The following is a 23,463-nucleotide window of genomic DNA, read 5'->3' on the forward strand; positions in this document are numbered from 1 at the left end:
TCAGTTTAGAAGAACCTCTACCTAATAATTATTACACAGAAAATGTCAGAGCTGTATTGTGTAGTGTTACTACTTCTATATTATATTTGCAGAGTTTCCATTTAGCTTATTAAACTCAGAGGGAGATGTGGGGCTTTTTGTATCAGCTAACTGTTTGATTTTGGCGAGCAGAGCTCCAGAGGGTCGCTCATGTTGGATGTGATAATAAGCAGCTGGTTACTAACATGTTGACTTTTCAGCTGCTTCTTCTGGTGAACAAATAAATCTACTAACACAGCAGCAACAGGGGCTCAGGATCCTCTCAGCTGAGCATCAGTCCAATAGTCCAGTAGTCCTGACCCAGTCCTCTGACTCCAGCTCTCTGGCTTGTATTCATCAGGTTCAGCAGCAACAGTAACATCTGAAAACTCTCAGATCTTATCAGTCTGAATAATGTCATTTTTTCTTAAACAGGACATCACCCTGATGAGCTACAGGTCTCCACATCTGGGAGCAAACTTCCTGTCTGAGAACTTTAGTGGGAGTCGTGAGGAGGCTCAGGTTCTGGACGTGGCCTGTGGACTGGATGGTCGCTAAACTGGTGAGACTGTTCACCTCAAACTCCTGATCAAAGGTCATCAAAGAAAAGACTCTGTGTTGATGTTGGTCGTCTTCTTCCTGTGAGAACAGATGGCTGAACTGGGCTTCAGACACTTTGTGGGAGTGGACGGCAGTAAAGGCATGCTGGAACTAGCTGCTAAGACCGGCCCTCTATCAGGACCTCAGACTGCCTTACTGGGAACACAACCACTGCCTGCACAGACTGGTACACTCCACTCACTCTCCACACACTCTGATTTTACTTTCCTGAGGAACTGATCATGTTTTCAGTCCTTCTTCTACCCCTGACCCCCCAGGTGTTGTGGAACCACAGATAAATGATCCTGGGATAAAGAGGAAAACTGCAGACAGTCAAACAGTTCATAATCTCTCCTCCTCCTCCTCCTCCTCTTCCTCTTCTTCTCTCCTGGCCTCAGGTGTGTTTGATGTGGTGGTCATTGCCGGTGCTCTGGATGCTGGTTTTGTTCCGGTCAGTGTTGTCAGGGAGATGTGCCACGCCGCCAAACCAGGTGACCAACAAACAGCCGTCACTGTGACTGAGCTCATGTGTCTGTAGCATTCAGCAGCCATGGGAGCATCCACAGACAAAACAGTAACAAACACAGCTGTGTTGTCTTTCTGCCCACTTTGCATTTTCGTGGTGGTTTTTCATCTCCTTCTGTTGAGCGTGGCCAATCAGATTCCATCCCTCTGACCCTGCCTCTGCAGTTCTTCCTAAACCAGTTACTATGAGCAGATATTGTATGAAAACAAATCACATACATTTGCAGGTACATTTTTAAGCGGTGGTATTCATCTGAGATGTGAGTTGGATATTTATAAACTCAGACCTCAGTGAAACAGCTGACTATCAGTGACGGAGCTGTGTGTTGTGTGCAGGAGGTTTGTGTGGCATGGTGAGAGGCGACCACACCGGAGCACCAGCAGACAAGTACAAGAAGGATCTGGAGAGAGAGCTGCAGCTGATGGAGGAGGAGGGACTGTGGAGTCTGGTAGGAATCAAACGGGTGGACAGATACATGGAGGACCCACATGTGAATCCTGAGAGAGACGATGTGCAGGACAAGCCTTACATCAGTGGGACTGTTTATCTGTACCAGAAGTCCATCGATACAGCTGTTAAATCACGTGATTAATCACACTGATGTTACAGCAGTGATGGGAACTGAGAGTCCAACAGGTCAGTTACGTCACCACAGGAGATACATACTGTAAAATCTTTATCGGTTCAGTAAACTGTCAATCAGAGCTGCAGTGATCACTAGGTTAATTGGTTTTGGGTTTTGTCAGCATTTGTTTGTGAAATTTTCTTCCTTAATGTGATTATATTATGTTTGTCTCTGACATGTCTGATTTAAACTGAATATTTTGGACTGATGGTCAAATAAAACAATCAGTCTTAATATATAATCTTTGTCTTCATTAAATTACAGCAGGTACTGTCCATAATTTTTTTTCTGAAAACATAATCACTTGAGGCTGCACAGTGTAACATCTGTTGATCAACAGCGGCCTCTGCAGCCACCATGTCAGTGTTGATTCCCTGGATGTACATTAATCTGTTAACGTGACCTGGGCCCAGATACGCAGCAGAAAATGTTATTGATCTGCACAGAAACAGACTGAATGTAACTCACAGGACTTTTATCTGTGCAGTGCAGTTTGAGTTGGACGTATTAACGTGACCTCAGGTCAGGGTCATTTTAATCTCTTAAAGAGAGATCGATCATGTATTCCTGACTGACCTGGTTCTTGTCACTTTATGGTACCTTCATTGTGTCATTGTTAGTTAATTGTTCGTGTTTTGGTCTGTAATGAAGGTACTTTATTGTGGAATTTTATAAATCTGAAAGGGTGAGTATTTCAAAGTGGTTTAGGCTACGAATGTATGTGGCACCAGTGGTGTAATCTAGTTTATAGTATTGGTTATACTGTGATGAATCACAAACACCAATACATTTATACTATACATTCACATTCACACAACTGAGCAAACACAAATAGAACAGAATAGCTTTATTGTCATTATATTGGTGGTCAACAATATAACAAAATTCAGATAGCCGTCCCTGAAGCCTACTAAAAATTAACAATAATTAATAAAGTATTATTAATATATCAACAGTTTAAGACACCGACTTTAAAACAAGGTGACAGCTTATATTGTATATAACTACACAAAACTGCAATTACATAGTACGGCAAAGATACTGTTACAAAAATGTAGTTACACACCACATCGCACAACTAACATGAAAAATTGGTACAACACGTAATGATGACACAAACATATTAACATTTATGCTAACTATTATTCACCAAGAGGACAACATAAGAGAGAAGCTAACCGTGTGGCTGAAATGAGGACGGTGCTAACTTAGCTAAAGTTGATGTACTGCATTAGCATAGTTAGCTAGACAGATTTTGTGATCTATGAAAACTCACTACGTTGGCTAACTTCAGGTGCACACTAGACATATACCAACAGGTATAATTCAATACACTTATCTTACATCCAGTGCAGTTGGAGGGATTATACCCTATAGCTAACCAGCTAATGCTAACCTGAGTTTTTCACTTGCCAGATGTATCGCTAATGGCACACTGAGTAACTCAGCTGCAGTTGTATACAATAGCGTTAATGTGCACACCATCACAACATTTTTTAATATGAGTCATTCCACTCTCGACATGCAAATGTAACCTCCTGAAGGAAAAAAAAACAAATATTAAAGGAGTAGAAAAGAATCAGGTTTATCCTCTGATGTCATGTCCTTTCCCTAAGGTGCCAGATTAAAGTTAAGTAAAGCTTTAATGTCCCTCATCTGCATACAATAACACTTTGATCAATCATCTTACAGTCTTTCATGTACAGTACTCTGTGGTGGTTGCTGTGCACTGGAGACTTGTGTTCCCTGACTTTAGTCTTTAAGGCTTCTATAAAACATGAATACTCTGTCAGCACCGACCCTGGGGAGAGATGCTGCCTGAAAGAAAAACTCAGGGAATAAATGAACTAATGCTGTTGTTCAGTCATTGTCCTGTTGGAAGGTGAGCCTTCAGACCAGTGTGAGGTCCTGAGTCATCTGGACCAAGTTTTCATTTAAGGGGACGTATTGTGCCCATTGTCCAGTTCTATATTTTCCTTCTCAGACTCCACTACAGTAGCTTTGCATGAATCAAAGTTTTTTAAAGAAAAATCCATATTTGTTTTGTACTGACCCTTTAAAAGTCAGGTCTCACTGAGATTTAGATCTCTGTTTGAGGAGAGACCTGAGACCAAGGAAACAATCAGCCGCCGAAATAACATAACTAAGACACATCAAATAAAACAACTGTAAGAATTAAAGCTGCAAGCAGCACTGAATGGGCCCTCAGAATGAATTAGAATGAATTAGTCACTCTCTGCATCCATCAGTTCCATATTTGCATCATGGACGAAGGCAGCCACCTGCAGACGGACCCTAAGACTGACAGACTCTTTTGTCGTCAGACATGACAAGTACCCTTTTGGCGGGTTTTAACTGCAATAAAGATCTAACACTACATGTGAAATGGATCTTTCTGTGAGGAGTACATTGATATATAGCACATGTCATTTCCTGTTGCCAGAAGGTGGTGCTATGACCATAGCTGAATATTGGCATGTAAATGTGTTCAGTCCATGACACTTATCCAACGTGAAGTTTGGAGCACATGAGATGTATGGGTTATGGGACATGGGAGTTACTTCCTGTTTCATGGTGAAGCATAGAAATTTAAGGTGCCACCACAGCTACACCCATTGACAAACACTCAGTCTCTCTTTAATCTAAAAGGCCTTAAAAGTATACTGCCTGAGTTTGAGATCAACATGATAAAATTCTTTGGAAGAGTTCATTGAAATACAACGTCCCCCATATGGCCAAAAATGACCAAAATTTGGCTGACTTCCTGTAGGCTTAATACCATGACGTCAAGAGACTTTTTTGTGTGTCTGGGTGTGTTACGTATGCCTGCCAAATTTTGTCAACCTAGGCCAAACCAACCCCAGTGGCAAGGGGTGTATTGAAAGCTTCTGGGGGTGCTATAGAGCCACTTAGCATCATCCCTAAAGTTTTTGAGCATGTTTAGGCCCTCAAGGTGATTTATTTGTATCAATAATAATAATCCGAACAATTCCAAGAGGGCCTTCGCACCACCTTCAGTGCCCGGGCACTAATAATCAGATATCAGAGTTTTAAAAAGAGTTATGTGTTACAGTTCATTCATTCATTTATTTAGATGTTTCCATATCACTACCACTCATTCCACGTTATAGCTCTCCAGACTTCTTACCTGTTTCACCTGTTCTGCCTGTTTTTCACTTCCTACCTGTTATTGGATTTTACCTTTGACATCACCTGTGCTGTGTAAAGGTACTACTGCAGCTCTTTTCCATGAAGCGTGAGAGATTCCTGTTAAAAAGGTTTGATTAAAAATGTGCAATAATACTATAATCATTTCATTATTTTTGAGCTTTGAAGTTACTTTTGATGGGTTTTTCCATTTTCGGTCATTTTCAGAGGGATGTGTTGAACTTATTGTCATTAGTAACTTTTGTACTTTAGACTTGCTTTGTGTGCTGGATGTGGAAGTAGGAAGCTGTTTGCTAAGATGTTAGCATCAACTACTTTATTAAGCCTATTTTAAATCAGATTTATTCGTGTTTACTGCTGAGAACAACTGGACCAGGAGCCCAGTTAAAAACAGTGTGATCAATCACGTGATTTAACAGCTGTATCGATGGACTTCTGGTACAGATAAACAGTCCCACTGATGTAAGGCTTGTCCTGCACATCGTCTCTCTCAGGATTCACATGTGGGTCCTCCATGTATCTGTCCACCCGTTTGATTCCTACCAGACTCCACAGTCCCTCCTCCTCCATCAGCTGCAGCTCTCTCTCCAGATCCTTCTTGTACTTGTCTGCTGGTGCTCCGGTGTGGTCGCCTCTCACCATGCACACAAAACCTCCTGCACACAACACACAGCTCCGTCACTGATAGTCAGCTGTTTCACTGAGGTCTGAGTTTATAAATATCCAACTCACATCTCAGATGAATACCACCGCTTAAAAATGTACCTGCAAATGTATGTGATTTGTTTTCATACAATATCTGCTCATAGTAACTGGTTTAGGAAGAACTGCAGAGGCAGGGTCAGAGGGATGGAATCTGATTGGCCACGCTCAACAGAAGGAGATGAAAAACCACCACGAAAATGCAAAGTGGGCAGAAAGACAACACAGCTGTGTTTGTTACTGTTTTGTCTGTGGATGCTCCCATGGCTGCTGAATGCTACAGACACATGAGCTCAGTCACAGTGACGGCTGTTTGTTGGTCACCTGGTTTGGCGGCGTGGCACATCTCCCTGACAACACTGACCGGAACAAAACCAGCATCCAGAGCACCGGCAATGACCACCACATCAAACACACCTGAGGCCAGGAGAGGAGAAGAGGAAGAGGAGGAGGAGGAGGAGGAGAGATTATGAACTGTTTGACTGTCTGCAGTTTTCCTCTTTATCCCAGGATCATTTATCTGTGGTTCCACAACACCTGGGGGGTCAGGGGTAGAAGAAGGACTGAAAACATGATCAGTTCCTCAGGAAAGTAAAATCAGAGTGTGTGGAGAGTGAGTGGAGTGTACCAGTCTGTGCAGGCAGTGGTTGTGTTCCCAGTAAGGCCAGTCTGAGGTCCTGATAGAGGCCGGTCTCAGCAGCTAGTTCCAGCATGCCTTTACTGCCGTCCACTCCCACAAAGTGTCTGAAGCCCAGTTCAGCCATCTGTTCTCACAGGAAGAAGATGACCAACATCAACACAGAGTCTTTTCTTGATGACCTTTGATCAGGAGTTTGAGGTGAACAGTCTCACCAGTTTAGCGACCCATCCAGTCCCACAGGCCACGTCCAGAACCTGAGCCTCCTCACGACTCCCACTAAAGTTCTCAGACAGGAAGTTTACTGCCAGATGTGGAGACCTGTAGCTCATCAGGTTGTGATCCTGTTTAAGAAAAAATGACATTATTCAGACTGATAAGATCTGAGAGTTTTCAGATGTTACTGTTGCTGCTGAACCTGATGAATACAAGCCAGAGAGCTGGAGTCAGAGGACTGGGTCAGGACTACTGGACTATTGGACTGATGCTCAGCTGAGAGGATCCTGAGCCCCTGTTGCTGCTGTGTTAGTAGATTTATTTGTTCACCAGAAGAAGCAGCTGAAAAGTCAACATGTTAGTAACCAGCTGCTTATTATCACATCCAACATGAGCGACCCTCTGGAGCTCTGCTCGCCAAAATCAAACAGTTAGCTGATACAAAAAGCCCAACATCTCCCTCTGAGTTTAATAAGCTAAATTGAAACTCTGCAAATATAATATAGAAGTAGTAACACTACACAATACAGCTCTGACATTTTCTGTGTAATAATTATTAGGTAGAGGTTCTTCTAAACTGACCTTTTCGTAGTTTTGTGCCCAGCTGTCGTAGAACTGAACTCGATCTCTGGGATCAGAACTTTTGCAGGACTGGAAGGCGACCCTCGCTTCTTCTGCAGTTCTGCTGGAGTCCGACATGATGAGGTGGAGGGTGGGGGATGGTAAGACTTCAAACCTGGGAGAGGAAGAAGACAAACTGTGGATGTTTACATGAGATTAAAAATTTTAAAGAGTGAAGCAGTAACAACAGATGGTTCACTGGAGCTATAGGTCCATAGATGGACTGAATTATTGAGCCTGGACCAGAGCCTGGGTTTGGAGCAGCTGTACCCACTTTGAGGCTACCAACAGATAAGCTACCTCTACATGTGTCTGCTGAAGAGGTGAGGATGTCCCTGCTGAGCGTTAACCCCTGCACAGCAGCAGGTCCAGGCAGCATCCTGGGTCTGTTTCTGAGAGACTACACACATGAACTCATAGGTGTACTGACAGATATCTGACATGTCAGTCTCCCAGGCTGTGGTGCTGATATACCTCAAGACATCTGCCATCATCCCTGTACCCAGAAGCTCAGCAGCAACATGCATGAATGAGGCTATCGTCCTGTGTTTCTCACACAGATAGACATGAAATGGTTTGAGTGTCTGGTCAGTGTCAGCGTGGACCCCCCATCAGTTCGCCTACAGGAAGAACCAGTCTACATCTGATGCAGTCTCACCTGTGATCCACTCGGCTCTCACCCATCTGGAGACACTTCTTAGACTCCTCTTCCTGGACTTCAGTTCTGCCTTTAACAGAATCATACTGCAGACTCTAGTCAACATACTGCTGCTGCTTGTCCTGACACCATCATTGTGTACAGACTGTTAGAGTCCACGGCATCTGATCCTCTCCTCACCCTCCAGGGCCCCCTTCTGTTGACGCTGCTTACGTATGATTATTTTGCAAGATACTCGGGCAGTCACACTGTATGCAGATGACATGTCCGTGCATGTCCGAGTACAAACAAGAGGTGGAAATACTGGAGGACTGGTGCAGAGGAAACAACCTCTGCATCAGTGTGGGGAAAATGAAGGAGGAGATTATGGAGGAGAAGTCGCTTCCTCTCCCCTATTCGTCAGAGGAGCAGCAGTAGAAATGATGCCCAGTTTTAAGTTCCCTGGGGTGCACATTTCAACGATCATTAGTCAGCCAGCAACAAAGAAGGCCAAATCCCTAATACACCAACAGAGTTAACGTGTTCTTCGTCTGAGAATCATTAAACCACAACTCTCGTTACGTTAACACAGATTCATCTGACCGACAACAAACAGTGTTTAACACCAGTTTTACAGAACTGGGGTTTGTCAAACCTGACTTCTCTTAATAACCCAGAGTTATTTCAGAGGAGGTTAAACTCTTGTATTGCTGGCTTCAGGTCTCAGATCAACACCTTGGGCTCTTTGTGTGCCAGGTGTGGCTTCCTGGTTCCTGCTCTGTCATTCCTCTGTTTCACCTGTGCATGTTTTGTAACAGTAAATCTACCCTGACAACAATGCTGCAGTCGTGCTCTGGCATGTCTGTATATGTTTTTCCCTCAGGTTCATCTCTGCCCGCCAAATTTACAAGCCTCAACTTCTGCACCAGTAAACCACCGGCCCAGCCGTCCTCGACAGCCTGGCCCGGTCTATCTCTCCGCTGCCTGTCCCAGCTGTAACTGTCTCTGTGTCCTCAGTTCTACATTTGAGTCCTGAAAAACAGACTCTGCTGAACTTAACAAGGTCTTTGACAAAACTACAAACGTCTTCTGACGTTTTCTAAACTGATGAATGGATCTGAAATATCACTGACACATGAATCAATAATGAAAACCATGGTTAGAGGAAGTAGCAGAACATATGAAGCAGTCTGTTCTCACCTGTGTGTGGACGGTTCCAGGTAGAGAGGCAGGTGTGAGTGTGGGAGCAGAGGTGATGGAGGCAGGTTTATCAGGAGCAGAGCTCAGCAGGTCGCTGCTGATTGGCCGACTGAACCTGCTCAGTGATGTCACTGAGTCTCTGGAAAACGATTTGGTCGAGACACACCTGAGGTTGGACAAAACCAAAATACACAACACAGCCACTCAGAGACATTCATAGGTTTGTCTCTCATTTTGTACTGGCCCTTTAAAGACCAAGGAAACAGACACAATCAGCCGCTGAAATAACATAACTAAGACACATCAAATAAAAACAACTGTAAGAATTAAAGCTGCAAGCAGCACTGAATGGGCCCTCAGAATGAATTAGAATGAATTAGTCACTCTCTGCATCCATCAGTTCCATATTTGCATCATGGACGAAGGCAGCCACCTGCAGACGGACCCTAAGACTGACAGACTCTTTTGTCGTCAGACATGACAAGTACCCTTTTGGTGGGTTTTAACTGCAATAAAGATCTAACACTACATGTGAAATGGATCTTTCTGGGAGGAGTACATTGATATATAGCACATGTCATTTCCTGTTGCCAGAAGGTGGTGCTATGACCATAGCTGAATATTGGCATGTAAATGTGTTCAGTCCATGACACTTATCCAACGTGAAGTTTGGAGCACATGAGATGTATGGGTTATGGGACATGGGAGTTACTTCCTGTTTCATGGTGAAGCATAGAAATTTAAGGTGCCACCACAGCTACACCCATTGACAAACACTCAGTCTCTCTTTAATCTAAAAGGCCTTAAAAGTATACTGCCTGAGTTTGAGATCAACATGATAAAATTCTTTGGAAGAGTTCATTGAAATACAACGTCCCCCATATGGCCAAAAATGACCAAAATTTGGCTGACTTCCTGTAGGCTTAATACCATGACGTCAAGAGACTTTTTTGTGTGTCTGGGTGTGTTACGTATGCCTGCCAAATTTTGTCAACCTAGGCCAAACCAACCCCAGTGGCAAGGGGTGTATTGAAAGCTTCTGGGGGTGCTATAGAGCCACTTAGCATCATCCCTAAAGTTTTTGAGCATGTTTAGGCCCTCAAGGTGATTTATTTGTATCAATAATAATAATCCGAACAATTCCAAGAGGGCCTTCGCACCACCTTCAGTGCCCGGGCACTAATAATCAGATATCAGAGTTTTAAAAAGAGTTATGTGTTACAGTTCATTCATTCATTTATTTAGATGTTTCCATATCACTACCACTCATTCCACGTTATAGCTCTCCAGACTTCTTACCTGTTTCACCTGTTCTGCCTGTTTTTCACTTCCTACCTGTTATTGGATTTTACCTTTGACATCACCTGTGCTGTGTAAAGGTACTACTGCAGCTCTTTTCCATGAAGCGTGAGAGATTCCTGTTAAAAAGGTTTGATTAAAAATGTGCAATAATACTATAATCATTTCATTATTTTTGAGCTTTGAAGTTACTTTTGATGGGTTTTTCCATTTTCGGTCATTTTCAGAGGGATGTGTTGAACTTATTGTCATTAGTAACTTTTGTACTTTAGACTTGCTTTGTGTGCTGGATGTGGAAGTAGGAAGCTGTTTGCTAAGATGTTAGCATCAACTACTTTATTAAGCCTATTTTAAATCAGATTTATTCGTGTTTACTGCTGAGAACAACTGGACCAGGAGCCCAGTTAAAAACAGTGTGATCAATCACGTGATTTAACAGCTGTATCGATGGACTTCTGGTACAGATAAACAGTCCCACTGATGTAAGGCTTGTCCTGCACATCGTCTCTCTCAGGATTCACATGTGGGTCCTCCATGTATCTGTCCACCCGTTTGATTCCTACCAGACTCCACAGTCCCTCCTCCTCCATCAGCTGCAGCTCTCTCTCCAGATCCTTCTTGTACTTGTCTGCTGGTGCTCCGGTGTGGTCGCCTCTCACCATGCACACAAAACCTCCTGCACACAACACACAGCTCCGTCACTGATAGTCAGCTGTTTCACTGAGGTCTGAGTTTATAAATATCCAACTCACATCTCAGATGAATACCACCGCTTAAAAATGTACCTGCAAATGTATGTGATTTGTTTTCATACAATATCTGCTCATAGTAACTGGTTTAGGAAGAACTGCAGAGGCAGGGTCAGAGGGATGGAATCTGATTGGCCACGCTCAACAGAAGGAGATGAAAAACCACCACGAAAATGCAAAGTGGGCAGAAAGACAACACAGCTGTGTTTGTTACTGTTTTGTCTGTGGATGCTCCCATGGCTGCTGAATGCTACAGACACATGAGCTCAGTCACAGTGACGGCTGTTTGTTGGTCACCTGGTTTGGCGGCGTGGCACATCTCCCTGACAACACTGACCGGAACAAAACCAGCATCCAGAGCACCGGCAATGACCACCACATCAAACACACCTGAGGCCAGGAGAGAAGAAGAGGAAGAGGAAGAGGAGAGATTATGAACTGTTTGACTGTCTGCAGTTTTCCTCTTTATCCCAGGATCATTTATCTGTGGTTCCACAACACCTGGGGGGTCAGGGGTAGAAGAAGGACTGAAAACATGATCAGTTCCTCAGGAAAGTAAAATCAGAGTGTGTGGAGAGTCAGTGGAGTGTACCAGTCTGTGCAGGCAGTGGTTGTGTTCCCAGTAAGGCCAGTCTGAGGTCCTGATAGAGGCCGGTCTTAGCAGCTAGTTCCAGCATGCCTTTACTGCCGTCCACTCCCACAAAGTGTCTGAAGCCCAGTTCAGCCATCTGTTCTCACAGGAAGAAGATGACCAACATCAACACAGAGTCTTTTCTTGATGACCTTTGATCAGGAGTTTGAGGTGAACAGTCTCACCAGTTTAGCGACCCATCCAGTCCCACAGGCCACGTCCAGAACCTGAGCCTCCTCACGACTCCCACTAAAGTTCTCAGACAGGAAGTTTGCTCCCAGATGTGGAGACCTGTAGCTCATCAGGGTGATGTCCTGTTTAACAAAGAATGATTAGATCAGACAGTTTTCAGGTGTTTCTGTTGCCTGATAAGAGCCAGAGTCAAATAAATAAATCTAAATTTATTTAAAAACTCAACATGTTGCCAACCAACTGCTTATTGTCACATCCAACATGAGCGACCCCCTGGAGTTCTGCTCGCCAAATTCAAAAAGCCCAACATCTCCCTCTGAGGTACAGGAACAAAGTGGAAACTCTACGTAATACTACATGATACAGCTCTGATATTTACTAGATAGATTCCTTAAACTGACCTGTTCGTAGTTTTGTGCCCAGCTGTCGTAGAACTGAACTTGATCTCTGGGATCAGAACTTTTGCAGGTCTGAAGAACAGTTCTCACATCGTCTGCGGTTCTGCTGGAGTCCACCATCATGAGCGTGGTCGAGGTTAAACCTGTGGATGTGTTTACTCTCAGAGTGAAATGGTAACAACAGATGCTGCCATGTAGCAATAGGTCCACAGATGGACTAAATTACTGGACCTGGACCAGAGCCTGGGTTTGGAGCTGCTGTTCACTGATCTGTATGTAAAGTCAAACCAAGCCGATGTGTCCTTCATGTCTCTCCAGTATAGGAGGGGTGTCCTATGTCTATGCCCATTGTCTCATAATCCATACATGTATGGTGGTGGTGGCACATGGTGCTCTGCTCTGAGTCTCAGATTTTCTCTATTCTGTCACAGTCAACCAAAGATTTCTTATGTTTTTTTAAACACAGCAGCTGATGAATGGATCTGAATGATCGTTGAATCAATAATGAAAACCATGGTTAGAGGAAGTAGCAGAACATATGAAGCAGTTTGTTCTCACCTGTGTGTGGACGGTTCCAGGTAGAGAGGCAGGTGTGAGTGTGGGAGCAGAGGTGATGGAGGCAGGTTTATCAGGAGCAGAGCTCAGCAGATTGGCCGACTGAACCTGCTCAGACAGGTGGGGCACAGTACTGGTTTGGATGGTTTCAGTGGGGGGTGGGGGTGTTAAACATGTTGGAGCTAACATGACCTGAGGACTGACAGCAGCACAACATAAAGCTGTCATCAACATAAAGATGTCTGATCCTCGTTTATCTCTGTCAGGGTGTCAGGATCTTCAGGTCTCTCCAGAGATGGTGGATCAGGTTCAGGTCAGGACTCTGGCTGGACCACTCAGAGACATTCACAGGTTTGTCTCTAATCCACTCCTGTGTTGTCCTGTCTGTGTGCTGAGGTCATTGTTCTGTTGGAAGGTGAAACTTCAGACCAGTCTGAGGTCCTGAGTCATCTAGACCGGGTTTTGCTCTGTTCAGCTTTCCCTCCATCCTGACCGTGTCCCTGCGTGTTGGGCAGGCGATGAGCGGAACCTGGTTTCCTCCAGACGTGACGATTAGAACTGAAACCAAACAGTTCAATCCTGGTTCCATCAGACCAGAGAATCTAGTTTCTCTCAGTCTGAGTCCTTCTGGTTCTTTCATGTGTCTTCCACTGAGGAGAGGCTTCGTCTAGACACCCCATCATGACGTCCCATTCAAAGCCCTGATTCTCCCCTGATTGCTCAGTTTGACCAAGCAGCTAGCTCCAGGAAAACACTGGTTGTTCCAAACTTCCTCCATGTAAGATTATGGAGGCCACTGTACTCTGGGAACTTTCAGTGCAGCACATTTTTTGTGGCCTTCCTCAGATCAGTACCTCAACCTGTTTACCTCTGAGCTCTGCAGACAGTTGGACCTCATGTGACTGATGACGTCTTTATTTACCTCAGAAAAATCAACCTGTGTTCAAAAAAAAGTTGCTTTTTTGACGCCTAATATTTACGTTCTGTGTGACAGTATTCAAGACAAAAATATATTGAGCCCCATGAAAAACTCGATGTGTGCTGCAACGTAACAAGATGTGAAAGATGTGAAGGGGTCTGAATACTTTCTGAACGTTCTGTGTGTTTCTGTGTGTTTGCTGCTTCACATACGTTGTATGTAAATGTGATGTGTAGGAGACAGAGCTGCAGTTGGAGCCTGTTCCAGCTGCATTTTCTTCTCAGCTCGGGGGCAGTTCATCTATAAAAGCAGCACCTCCTTATCACCTCCACATGCTTCACATTCTGATGTCTCTGCTCACATGTTAACAGGTATGACAGAACCAGTCTTGTCCCTCTTTAAACTGTCACACCTGTCAGAGTTTCTCTCAGATTAATATGTTATTATTATAAAGACAGACACTCGTTTGACTCTTCTCCTTCTCCAACAGAAACATTCTGAATATAAACTTTAAACACACATGTAGAATCATCTTAGAGAGGAATGTTTTACAGTTCTTTCCTTCATTCATTCTCTACCTGCCTCTTCACCTGCCCTGCAGTAACCCCACCTGACTCTTCCCCACACAACTACTCACTCCACGCTGCAGCTCTCCAGTCTTCTCATCTGTTTCACCTGTTTCTACCTGTCTGAGCCTGTTTTCCATCACCTGCCTGATGTCAGATTTTACCTTCTGAGGTTTACTTGCCTGCTCACATCCTGACTTCACCTCCTGCTGAACAGTCGAGCTGCTGTTTCCTGTGAACATCATTAACACACAAACACTGACTGATGTACAGACACAATCAGTGTGATCCTGAGGAAAACTCTCAGAGCTGCTCCTCATACGTCTGAATTTAAAACCAGAACAAGTATAAATTTAAATCAACAACACACAAGTTTTTTTTTAATATTTTAAAATTGTATCATACATCAGGTGGACATTTTTGTGAACTTCCTGACTTGCGTTTGCACTTTCACCTGCAACATGTGGATATATTCTTTTGTTCCTTTGTTTTGTTTTTTAGTCTGACTTTGCTGGTTTGTGAGTTTTTACCTGCTCCTGCTTCATTTGTCTTTGTTGGGCTGTTTACCTGTGTAAGACTTTGTTGGACTCTGATCCAGGATCCTGACAAAAGTCCTGAATTATAGACACTCATTGGCCACTTTATTAGGCACACCATGCTAGTATCAGGTTGGACCCTTCTACCTTCAGAACTGCCTTAATCCTTCGTGGTGTAGATTCATCAAGGTGCTGGAAACATTCCTCCGTATTAACATGATAGCATCAAACAGCTGCTGCAGATTTATCGTCCATCTGCTTCAAGGTTTGACATGTTGTGTGTTCAGAGAGGATCTTCTGCAGACTGCAGGTTGTAACCAGTGGTTATCTGAGTAACTGTTTCCTTCCTATCAGCTCGACACTAGAGATGGTTGTGAGGGAAAATCCCAGTAGATGAGCAGTTTCTGAAACACTCAGACCAACAACCAGGACACGTTCAAAGACACTTAAATCACCTTTCTTCCTCATTCTGATGCTCAGGTTGAACTTCGTCTTCACCATGTCTACAGGACTAAATACACTGAGCTGCTGCCATGTGATTGGCTGATTAGATATCTGTGAACAGGTGTACCTAATAAAGTCGCAGGTGAGTATATCTGACTATTCCAAACTGGTGGTTTCATGTGCAGATGTCACTCATCTCATTTACAGTTCGAATGACATTTTCTATTGTTTCTCCAGTTTTTTATTCAGACTGAAGGTGTTACACTTTACATCATGAATTTACTCCGGCCCCCTCGTTAATCTTTAAGGATCAGTGGTATAGATAATGGATGGATAGACTGCACTGAGTCGCTTCCTCTACAGGGGGGCGCCAAATAAATGAGCTTTGGTTTCAGAGACTCATTTAAATTTTAAAGTTTCCTTCTTTTTCTTTTCTACATGTTCATTTCAGACTAAAGTTATTTGGGGGCAGTTTGTTTAATCTGGGACAAAACCCACATGTCCAGTTGGAAAACAGTGATTTTTTTGGTCAGTGGTTGTTGAGTGAAAGTAAATTCCTCTAAAATGTGCGTGCGTACATTTTCCCACCTTTCTTGAAGTTTATTTTCAACATAGGAAGTTCAGTAAAAGATAAACTCTCTGTGGTTAAAATGGTGAGGGCACTGTTGCTAGGTAACAGATGTGGAAGTCGCCTTGTTCCCTTTTTAAATTACCGACTGATTTGATGTTTGTTTGACTGTTGATGACAGTTAATGATCTTTGCTGAGCTTTAGTTTTAAAAACCCGTCTGAGCTGAGAGGAATCAGACACTGATCAGAGATGTGATGTCAGACCAGTGTTTGACTGATTTATCATGGCCGCCTGCTCTTCAGTCACTCAGCCACGGACTGTTCATGTTGGACTGATCACAGTTATCCTCAGTTATAATGTGTCCATGACACATGACAATGTTCTACAACACACAAAATCTATTTTTATTTTTAATGTGTTGCATGTTTCTGCACAGCTGTGTGTTTGTGTTGTGTAACTGTCCACATCAGAGCATGTTACTAACTTGATAATGCTTCTTCAAATAACCGAGCCACTGACTTCAGTCCAGGTTTCTGTTGGTCAGTTTTAACTTTACTGTAATGAGCTGAAATGTTCAGTTAGTTTTTGTTGGTCTGTAGTTGTTGTGTCCTGTCAGTCTCAGTCACATGGAGAGGGGGGATCAATTATTAACTGGTGGAAACATATTGACTGGTTCTATGGACTTATGAATTTCTGTTTCTCTGACAGTCGTTTTAATGCTGCGTCATGAGGAACCTGCGTCTCAGAATAAGAGATGTTGACATGCAAAGAGTTGATGGATGTTTTTGGGGAAGTGACAGTAAAAGAAGTGAGTCTGAGCAAAGAGAGAGAGAAGAGTTCTTGGAAGAAACAGAGAGAGAGAGAAAGGAAGTCAGAAAGTGTCCACAGAATGTTTCCACCATCATTTCACAATCTGTCGTTCAGTCAGTTTGCACACTGATCACTTCTCTGTCGGCAGGAGACGGCAAGAAGAGATCACCAGAAAACTAAGGATGGCAGTTTGGGACAAAAAGATTCTCTGGAGCTTCATGATCCTTCTGACAGGTCAGACTGAAGAGTCTCATTTTACTTTATTATTAAACGTGTTGTTAATGAAAACAGGAAAAAGGGTGTTCCTCTAATCTGTTTCTTCTCTTATTATAACACCATCTGAGGACGTCTGGACATCAGAGTTCAGTTACATGACGCTTCTTGTTTTACTGATTCTGTTTAATAATGAAAAAGTTTTCTCATGAAACAACATAAACTGATTTAGTTTAAAACAGGTTCGACATTATAACATGAAAAACATTGTGTTAAAACCTGAAAGACAAAAACAGATCTGTTGTGTCTGTGTAGAAAAATGCCAGAAATCAGAATTACAGTCAATACAGGACAAAACAACAACTCTATGAATCCTGTTTTACAGTCAGACCTTAGATTATAAAGACAATCAGAGACACTGGATTTTGTATTTAATGTAATTTATTTTCTACAACCATGTTTGTTTCCAGGTGCTGTGGGTCAACCATATACTTATCCAGGTAATGTAACAGTGAATTATCCAGGTCCTGTTTGTTCTGTGAAAGGATCGACTGTCACCCTCCACTGCACCTTCACACCACACAAGTCTTTCATTAAAGATGGAAGAGAATATCCACTGAGGATCATCAGAGTTGTCTGGTGCAAGAATCATGAAATTTGTCATGGATCCACCCCGTCTGTGTACGACAGTGAGTCAGACACCAACAACCCTCGCTACCAATACCTGGGAGACAAGAAGGGAAACTGCACTTTACAGATCAGAGACATACAGAGGGAAGACAACGCAAAGTTTCGCTTCAGGATGGAAGTCAATTATACTGTAGGACATTATACTAAACAATCAGGAGTAGAAGTCACAGTCATTGGTAAGAACCTAATCCTAACACAAATAACAAATATTAAGAGGTGTAAAAATTAAATGTTTAAATTCTTTTCAGATGATCCTCAAATGACAATAATCAGCTCCAGGAACCAGAGTCTGATCAGAGAGGGTCAAACAGAGACACTGCTCTGCATTTCATCCTGCTCTTTCCACCAACTGGAGGTCACCTGGTTCAGAGATGACCACGCCCTCTCAGAGTCTGGCCCCGCCCTCCAGCTCGGACCTCTGACTGCAGAGGATTCTGGGAACTACACCTGCGGTCTGAAGACCAACAGCAAGACTCGCTCCCGGCTGTACGAGCTGCGTGTGGAGGCAGCAGAGGAAGGTTGGTTCTTCAGTTTTTACCTGGTTCTGACTGAAGTCTCAGACATTTAACACAAACAAAGTTCTTGTTGGATCATTTAGCAGCTTCTTTAGCAGAGAGCACTCAGTGATCAGTGAATCAGTATTGGTAAGTGTACAATATTATCAGAGAGGAACTGATGAATTAATGAGAAGTTGCTGCATGTGTTGCATCATGATCTTTATGTAACATAGATTCTTTCAATCTGACTTTCACTCCAAATGGAAATATACACATTTTTATTTTAGCCACTAAAACCAAAGCATTACATTAACATTTAGTGACATTTCTGTGCAGTTTCATAACACCACCCTTACTACACAGTAAATCACATCCTGACAGCATGGAAACAGAGTTAAGAAATGTTCTGTAGTCTGACCACAGAGTCTCACTTACACTTTTTAATTTCTGCTGTTGACTGAACTTTATTTGTCCCAAACCTTCGGACACAGACAAATGACTACAGGACTCTACACAGAATATTGTAGGAAACAATCTAAACCATCCCCAAAGTGAGAGCTGTGTCTGCATCCTCAGTCAGACATGGTTTCAGTGTGTGATGGACTTGTTGCCGAGGTTTCCCCTTGTCCCTGATTCTTTGGAGGACACCTGGGGTGGGGTGGAGTATGACAGTTTGTATTTCCTCTGTTTTAGCTCTGTGTTTGGTCTCTTCCACCTCCAGAGAAAACCCTCTGGATCTTTATCTGCTAAATGCAGCTCTCAGTGACAGAATGTGGCACAAAATGACACGCATGGAAACAACACTGGAAATGACTTGGCATGTTATTCATATGAAATTACATGAGGGGACAGAATTCTCTGCTGAACTGTGAAATGTGAAGGTTTTGTCAGTTTGATGTTTTCTTCTGATGTATGAAGTAAAGGTGTGTGATGATATTCCTACTAAACTTCTTGATATACTGTGTTTTACAGGTGAGAGTGATAAAGTATCTCTGATAGTTGGTGTGGTGTTTGGTGTCCTGTTGGCTCTGGGCGCTCTCATCCTGGGCTTCTTCATCTTTAAAAGGTACTGTACAGTATAATATATATTATATTATATACAGTCTCTGTCTGCTGCTTTCACAGCTGCACAGTTTTCACGGGTTAAATTCACTCCAATTTAAGATATTGTGAACAATTGATAAACATATAGTAACCTAAAATATAAAGTAGTACTAATTCTTATAATGTTGATTAAATCTATAATAACTTAAATGTACATTATATAGTGAGTAAGCTTTCTTTTGATACTCGTGTTGACAACACTTAAAACTGCTCTTTTTAATTAAATAAGCTACATATTGAAGGCAGGACTTTTACTCATAATTGTGTATTTTTAATTTATTACTTTTCAGTTGAGTAAAGAATCTGAAAACCATCATAACTTAGACAAAACAAAGTCAGAGTTGTCCCGTTGTTATTGTTAAAATATGAACACGTATGTAAATCTTTTCACAGACAGAGGCTAACAGGCTAGCTTGGTGGCTAAGGTTTGAAATCTGTCCAGCAAAGTTAGCTAACACACATCAAATATTTTCTCATGTAAAGATACTTAATGAAAAAGATTTTGATAAACTGAGTAAAAAGTTGGCGTTATGAGCAGCAGCAGGATTGTTATGGTACCTAGCATGTTGGCTAACGTTACCAGCTTTTAAATATTAACCAGGCTATCTTCCTTAGCTTGTTTCTGCTAATCCAGTGTGATAAACTCATGTCTCTTATAAAGGAATAAAAACATGGAAATGTTGGATTTATATTTATTCAACTCTAATGTAGAAATGTAGAAACACATCATATGTTCTGATTTTCTCATAATACTGAGAAAAATGTTTTTCTTACTTCTTTTATTAAATGATGGTTATGTAATATTTTAGTTTAATATCAGTTGTTAAATCAGACTTTTTTCTATGTCAGTATTTCCACTTTTTCTTTGATGCCCCCTTCATATAAATATATTGATAATATTCAGTCTACATGAACGTATATTAATAACAATAGTTTCTGATGTTTTCAGTTATTTTAATGTTCATGTTGTAGGAAACAAGAAGCAGATAAGGATCAGAGAAATGTGGGAGGTGACGTTGGACAGAAGGTGAGTTACATTTTTATTTCTATTATTATTATTATTATTATTATGTTCTGCCCACTGTCCCTGTTTTGCTGAGAGGGATGAGGATATTAGAGGACAGTTTTATTTACAGTTTTATTTTACTTGATGGTTAACTCCACAGGAACAGTCACATCTAAAATCATTAATGTAGAAAATGCTAAGAGCAAATTAACTGTGTTTAATGTTTAATCAGGTTTATTTCCCTGATATGTGAATGTACCTGTTGTATATTTCTTTATATTAAAGTGCTGCTGTTATGAATATGATAAGTATATTAACTCAGTGGTACATTAGTAAACATATTAATTGTACTGACAAGCATTTTCCACAAATGTAATAATGTTTTTGCTCATGTAAAGTTTAGTCTACATTTAAATGCATTTTAACATGATATTATATATGATTGTATAATTAGATATTCATTTACACTGAGTTATTTTTAATATAGTTATTAACATTATACTATTATAGTGAGCAGAAATATACAGAAATATATATTTAAAAAACAGAGGTTATTATATATAATCATATTGTTTCTAGCTGCTATGTTTGAATTAAGTGGTTTGAATTTACCACAACTTAAGGCATTTTAATTCTGAATAAAGGATATTAATTTACACAAAATATACTTTGGGAAATATATTAAAATCTTTAAAGCATTGAAATGGTGAATATTAATGTTAATAATAGAAGTCTGCTGTGTCATATTTTTAGGCACTGACTTAAACAAAAGCTCGTAATTTATGTTTTAAAAACACCTTAAAGTTTTCGTTCTTAAAAATGACTAATAACAGCTCTGTTTCTACTCAGTGTGACAACTGAAATGTTTTTGATCTGTGACTCATCCATTAAAAATATGACAAGAAATTATTATTAAATACAGACTGTCCATTAGAAAATCTGAGGAGCCAGGTGTTGTTGTTGTTGTTGTTTATATTAAAATGCGTTTCTGTTTGAGTTGTTACTCCTCATTTTTAAACATATAAGTCAGATAAAGAGTTTCCTTGCTCTTCCTCTTTCTTTGTTTCCTGCTGTGGTTTCCAGAGTCCTGATAACCTCTACAGCAACATCCTGCCTCATGCTGAGCCGGACCGACTCAGTCATCCACAGGAAACCGGAAGAGATGTGGAGGAGATCAGCTACGCTGCTGTCCAGTTCAAACACAAGAACCAGGCCAGGTACGACACCATGATGCTTCACCTGTACAGACAGGTGTACTCTTCATATCTGTAGCTGATGTGTTTATCTGGGGAACTTAACAATCATTTAACTCAACTTCAAAATACAACAGAAAGTGTTTTTTAAAAGTAAAGAATCAGAACAAGAAGAAACACGACACAGGATAAAGTTTCCTTTAGTCAGAGCCAGGCTAACTGTTTCCCTCTGTTTCCAGTCTTTATGCTAAGCTAATCCTCTGAACAGCTCAGTCAGTTTCAGTGTTAAAACTTTAGGCCTGGTTGTTTAGTTTTCAGTTTTTTAATTCGATCAGTTCAGAATGTTTTGAGTGAGTGGAGACTCTCTCTGTTAACAGTTTTCATTTCTGTAAACTTTAACATGTTCCTGCAGGTTCCTCAGAGAGTGAGGTTTTAAAAAGGAAACTCTGACAGCAGTGTGTGTTTTTTATAGACCAGTGGAGGAGGAAGAGGCCGTTATCTACTCATCTGTAGCCAACAGAGGCTGACGTCACATCTCATCCACAGGACTCACATCGAACCTGAGACTCCTGTTAAAGTCCGTCTGTGTCTGTATGAACGAGGTGAACCTCTGTACGTCCTGCTCCTGACTCTGCGTCTTATTTTTCCACATCAGCCTGATTTTATGAGATCGGTCCGGGGAGCAGGGCCGGATCAACCTGCTCAGGAGCCCCGGAGCAAATGTTTGTTGTCGACCCCCATCACACAGAACCCTGCAGGTACAGAATTTAAGGTATGAATAAATTGTCTGAGGAGGTGGCTGTGGGTGCATATGAATAAATCTTCTGCATTTAGACCTGAACCACTTCAGACCAGATGGAACTGGTTTTGTTGTCTAACTCTGTGAGTTTGATTCTTATCACAGACGCAGCTCTCTGTCTTCCTCTGAGCTGACTGAGCTGATAAAAGTCAGTTAGCATGTTAGCATGTTAGCTCTTCCTGTTGTCAGTGTGTTTCTGGTTAAATGTGTGAAATAAGGTCTGTGGTTTTAACAAAAGCTCAAGACATTTTCAGGTTTTATTCTCCGACATAAAATGGGTCAGTAAATCCCCCACTCCTGATGTTTGAAGCTTTTACGTGTCTTAAAATGATGTGAAAATCTTCCAAAGTCTGATCCAAAACCCAGAAGTGCAGCTCTCTGGGAAACGCAGTGAACTTTTCTCTGTAAGATTTATTTTTATTCTTTATCTGTGAAGCTGAGTTTCGTCTCAGTGTCTCATTGTTTTTACTGATTATGATGTTTTTTCTTTTCTCAGTTTTGTTTGTGCATAAATATTTTATAGTTTATTCTAATTTATTCGCTTGTATTAGAGCTTTATCTGGTGGTAAATGTAAATAGAGATTTATTGGATGTAATTAAAACATGTGCACCGCCTGCACAGAGAGGAGATGTTCACTGACTCTGCAGGAGACTAACAGCTTTTGTCCCACAGTCAGTGAAGTAAACATCATACCCAGAGCTGATCTCTCTCTCCTCTCTGTGTCACACTCAGTGTTTCTGATATTAAAGCATAAAACAAATAAAGAAGCTGATGTTTCCACAGATGTTTCTTTGCTTTCACCTTCAGTCAGTTCATCCTGAACCAGCTGCAGTCTGGGAGTCCGTGCAGCTCTCCATCACATGAAGCCTAAAGGTTTTTTTTTGACAGTTTATCTCTGAGCTGATTTCAGCTTCCTATGTTTCAATAAAAAGGTGGAAATATTATATAATTCAATCCTGACTGTTACTTTAATGTGCTTTAATGGGCTGTAGAAACCCTGTCATTGTTAAAGTGGTGAAGTAACTGAGTGTGGAGGTGTTGACAGACCACAGGAAACCAACAGCACAAAATGAGTTTCACAATTTAACACTCAAGACACAGAGAAAGAAGAAGTGGGAGTTTCTTCATTTTCAGTCTGAAAGTGAAGAAGTGAAAACACATTCAGCAGCTCTGGTTTCACACACACACACACACACACACACACACACACACACACACACACACACACACACACACACACAACACATTTATTAAACAGCTTTTTTCATCTAACACATTTCATGATAATTTCAAAATAATAATAATAATAAAATAATATAAAAACTGAAATTAAGTTTATTT

At 41.6% G+C, this 23,463-nt stretch overlaps 3 protein-coding genes and 1 pseudogene across 5 annotated transcripts; 2 read left to right on the top strand and 2 right to left on the bottom strand.

Annotated features, from left to right (window-relative positions):
• Window positions 1-453: 453 nt before the first annotated feature.
• On the top strand, window positions 454-1,951 carry LOC127139574 (methyltransferase-like protein 27; annotated as a pseudogene).
• Window positions 1,952-4,836: 2,885 nt separating this feature from the next.
• LOC108889890 (methyltransferase-like protein 27) lies at window positions 4,837-12,858 on the bottom strand. 3 transcript variants are annotated; one of them, XM_018686572.2, is made up of 6 exons: window positions 12,778-12,858; window positions 7,075-7,228; window positions 6,492-6,620; window positions 6,268-6,403; window positions 5,964-6,056; window positions 4,837-5,593 (listed from the first exon to the last, which is right to left on the bottom strand). In XM_018686572.2, the coding sequence occupies exons 2-6, from the start codon at window positions 7,189-7,191 to the stop codon at window positions 5,337-5,339; spliced, it is 732 nt and encodes a 243-aa protein (XP_018542088.1). In that variant the 5' UTR covers window positions 7,192-7,228; window positions 12,778-12,858; the 3' UTR covers window positions 4,837-5,336. The 3 variants fall into 3 exon arrangements, with proteins under 3 accessions (XP_018542088.1, XP_018542089.1, XP_050923343.1); XM_018686573.2 differs by lacking the exon at window positions 12,778-12,858 and adding an exon at window positions 8,951-9,102; XM_051067386.1 differs by lacking the exon at window positions 12,778-12,858 and adding an exon at window positions 7,772-7,920.
• LOC108889891 (methyltransferase-like protein 27) lies at window positions 10,162-12,342 on the bottom strand. Its single transcript, XM_018686574.2, has 5 exons — window positions 12,223-12,342; window positions 11,815-11,943; window positions 11,591-11,726; window positions 11,296-11,388; window positions 10,162-10,925 (listed from the first exon to the last, which is right to left on the bottom strand). The coding sequence occupies exons 1-5, from the start codon at window positions 12,340-12,342 to the stop codon at window positions 10,669-10,671; spliced, it is 735 nt and encodes a 244-aa protein (XP_018542090.2). The 3' UTR covers window positions 10,162-10,668.
• A 3,793-nt stretch (window positions 12,859-16,651) lies between the features above and the next one.
• LOC108889892 (uncharacterized) lies at window positions 16,652-22,599 on the top strand. Its single transcript, XM_018686575.2, has 7 exons — window positions 16,652-16,853; window positions 17,303-17,698; window positions 17,771-18,040; window positions 18,992-19,085; window positions 20,096-20,150; window positions 21,213-21,346; window positions 21,795-22,599. Exons 1-7 carry the CDS (start codon window positions 16,802-16,804, stop codon window positions 21,847-21,849), a joined length of 1,056 nt encoding a protein of 351 aa, XP_018542091.1. The 5' UTR covers window positions 16,652-16,801; the 3' UTR covers window positions 21,850-22,599.
• The last annotated feature ends 864 nt before the right edge of the window (window positions 22,600-23,463 follow it).

Source organism: Lates calcarifer, unplaced genomic scaffold (genome assembly GCF_001640805.2).
Source record: "Lates calcarifer isolate ASB-BC8 unplaced genomic scaffold, TLL_Latcal_v3 _unitig_1657_quiver_1834, whole genome shotgun sequence".
NCBI lineage: Eukaryota > Metazoa > Chordata > Actinopteri > Centropomidae > Lates > Lates calcarifer.

What these genes read in the sequence shown, in the direction of transcription:
- LOC108889890 (XM_051067386.1), bottom strand. Translation starts at nt 7,797, where the DNA reads ATGGGTGAGAGCCGAGTGGATCACAG. An exon ending in GGGCACAAAACTACGAAAAG is followed by an intron (nt 6,621 to 7,074) that starts GTCAGTTTAGAA and finishes TTTCTTAAACAG; the next exon opens with GATCACAACCTGATGAGCTA. An exon ending in CTGGATGGGTCGCTAAACTG is followed by an intron (nt 6,404 to 6,491) that starts GTGAGACTGTTC and finishes CTGTGAGAACAG; the next exon opens with ATGGCTGAACTGGGCTTCAG.
- LOC108889892 (XM_018686575.2), top strand. Translation starts at nt 16,802, where the DNA reads ATGGCAGTTTGGGACAAAAAGATTCTCTGGAGCTTCATGATCCTTCTG. An exon ending in AGTAGAAGTCACAGTCATTG is followed by an intron (nt 17,699 to 17,770) that starts GTAAGAACCTAA and finishes AATTCTTTTCAG; the next exon opens with ATGATCCTCAAATGACAATA. An exon ending in TGTGGAGGCAGCAGAGGAAG is followed by an intron (nt 18,041 to 18,991) that starts GTTGGTTCTTCA and finishes TGTGTTTTACAG; the next exon opens with GTGAGAGTGATAAAGTATCT.
- LOC108889891 (XM_018686574.2), bottom strand. Translation starts at nt 12,342, where the DNA reads ATGATGGTGGACTCCAGCAGAACCGCAGACGATGTGAGAACTGTTCTT. An exon ending in CTGGATGGGTCGCTAAACTG is followed by an intron (nt 11,727 to 11,814) that starts GTGAGACTGTTC and finishes CTGTGAGAACAG; the next exon opens with ATGGCTGAACTGGGCTTCAG. An exon ending in GTGCCACGCCGCCAAACCAG is followed by an intron (nt 10,926 to 11,295) that starts GTGACCAACAAA and finishes TGTTGTGTGCAG; the next exon opens with GAGGTTTTGTGTGCATGGTG.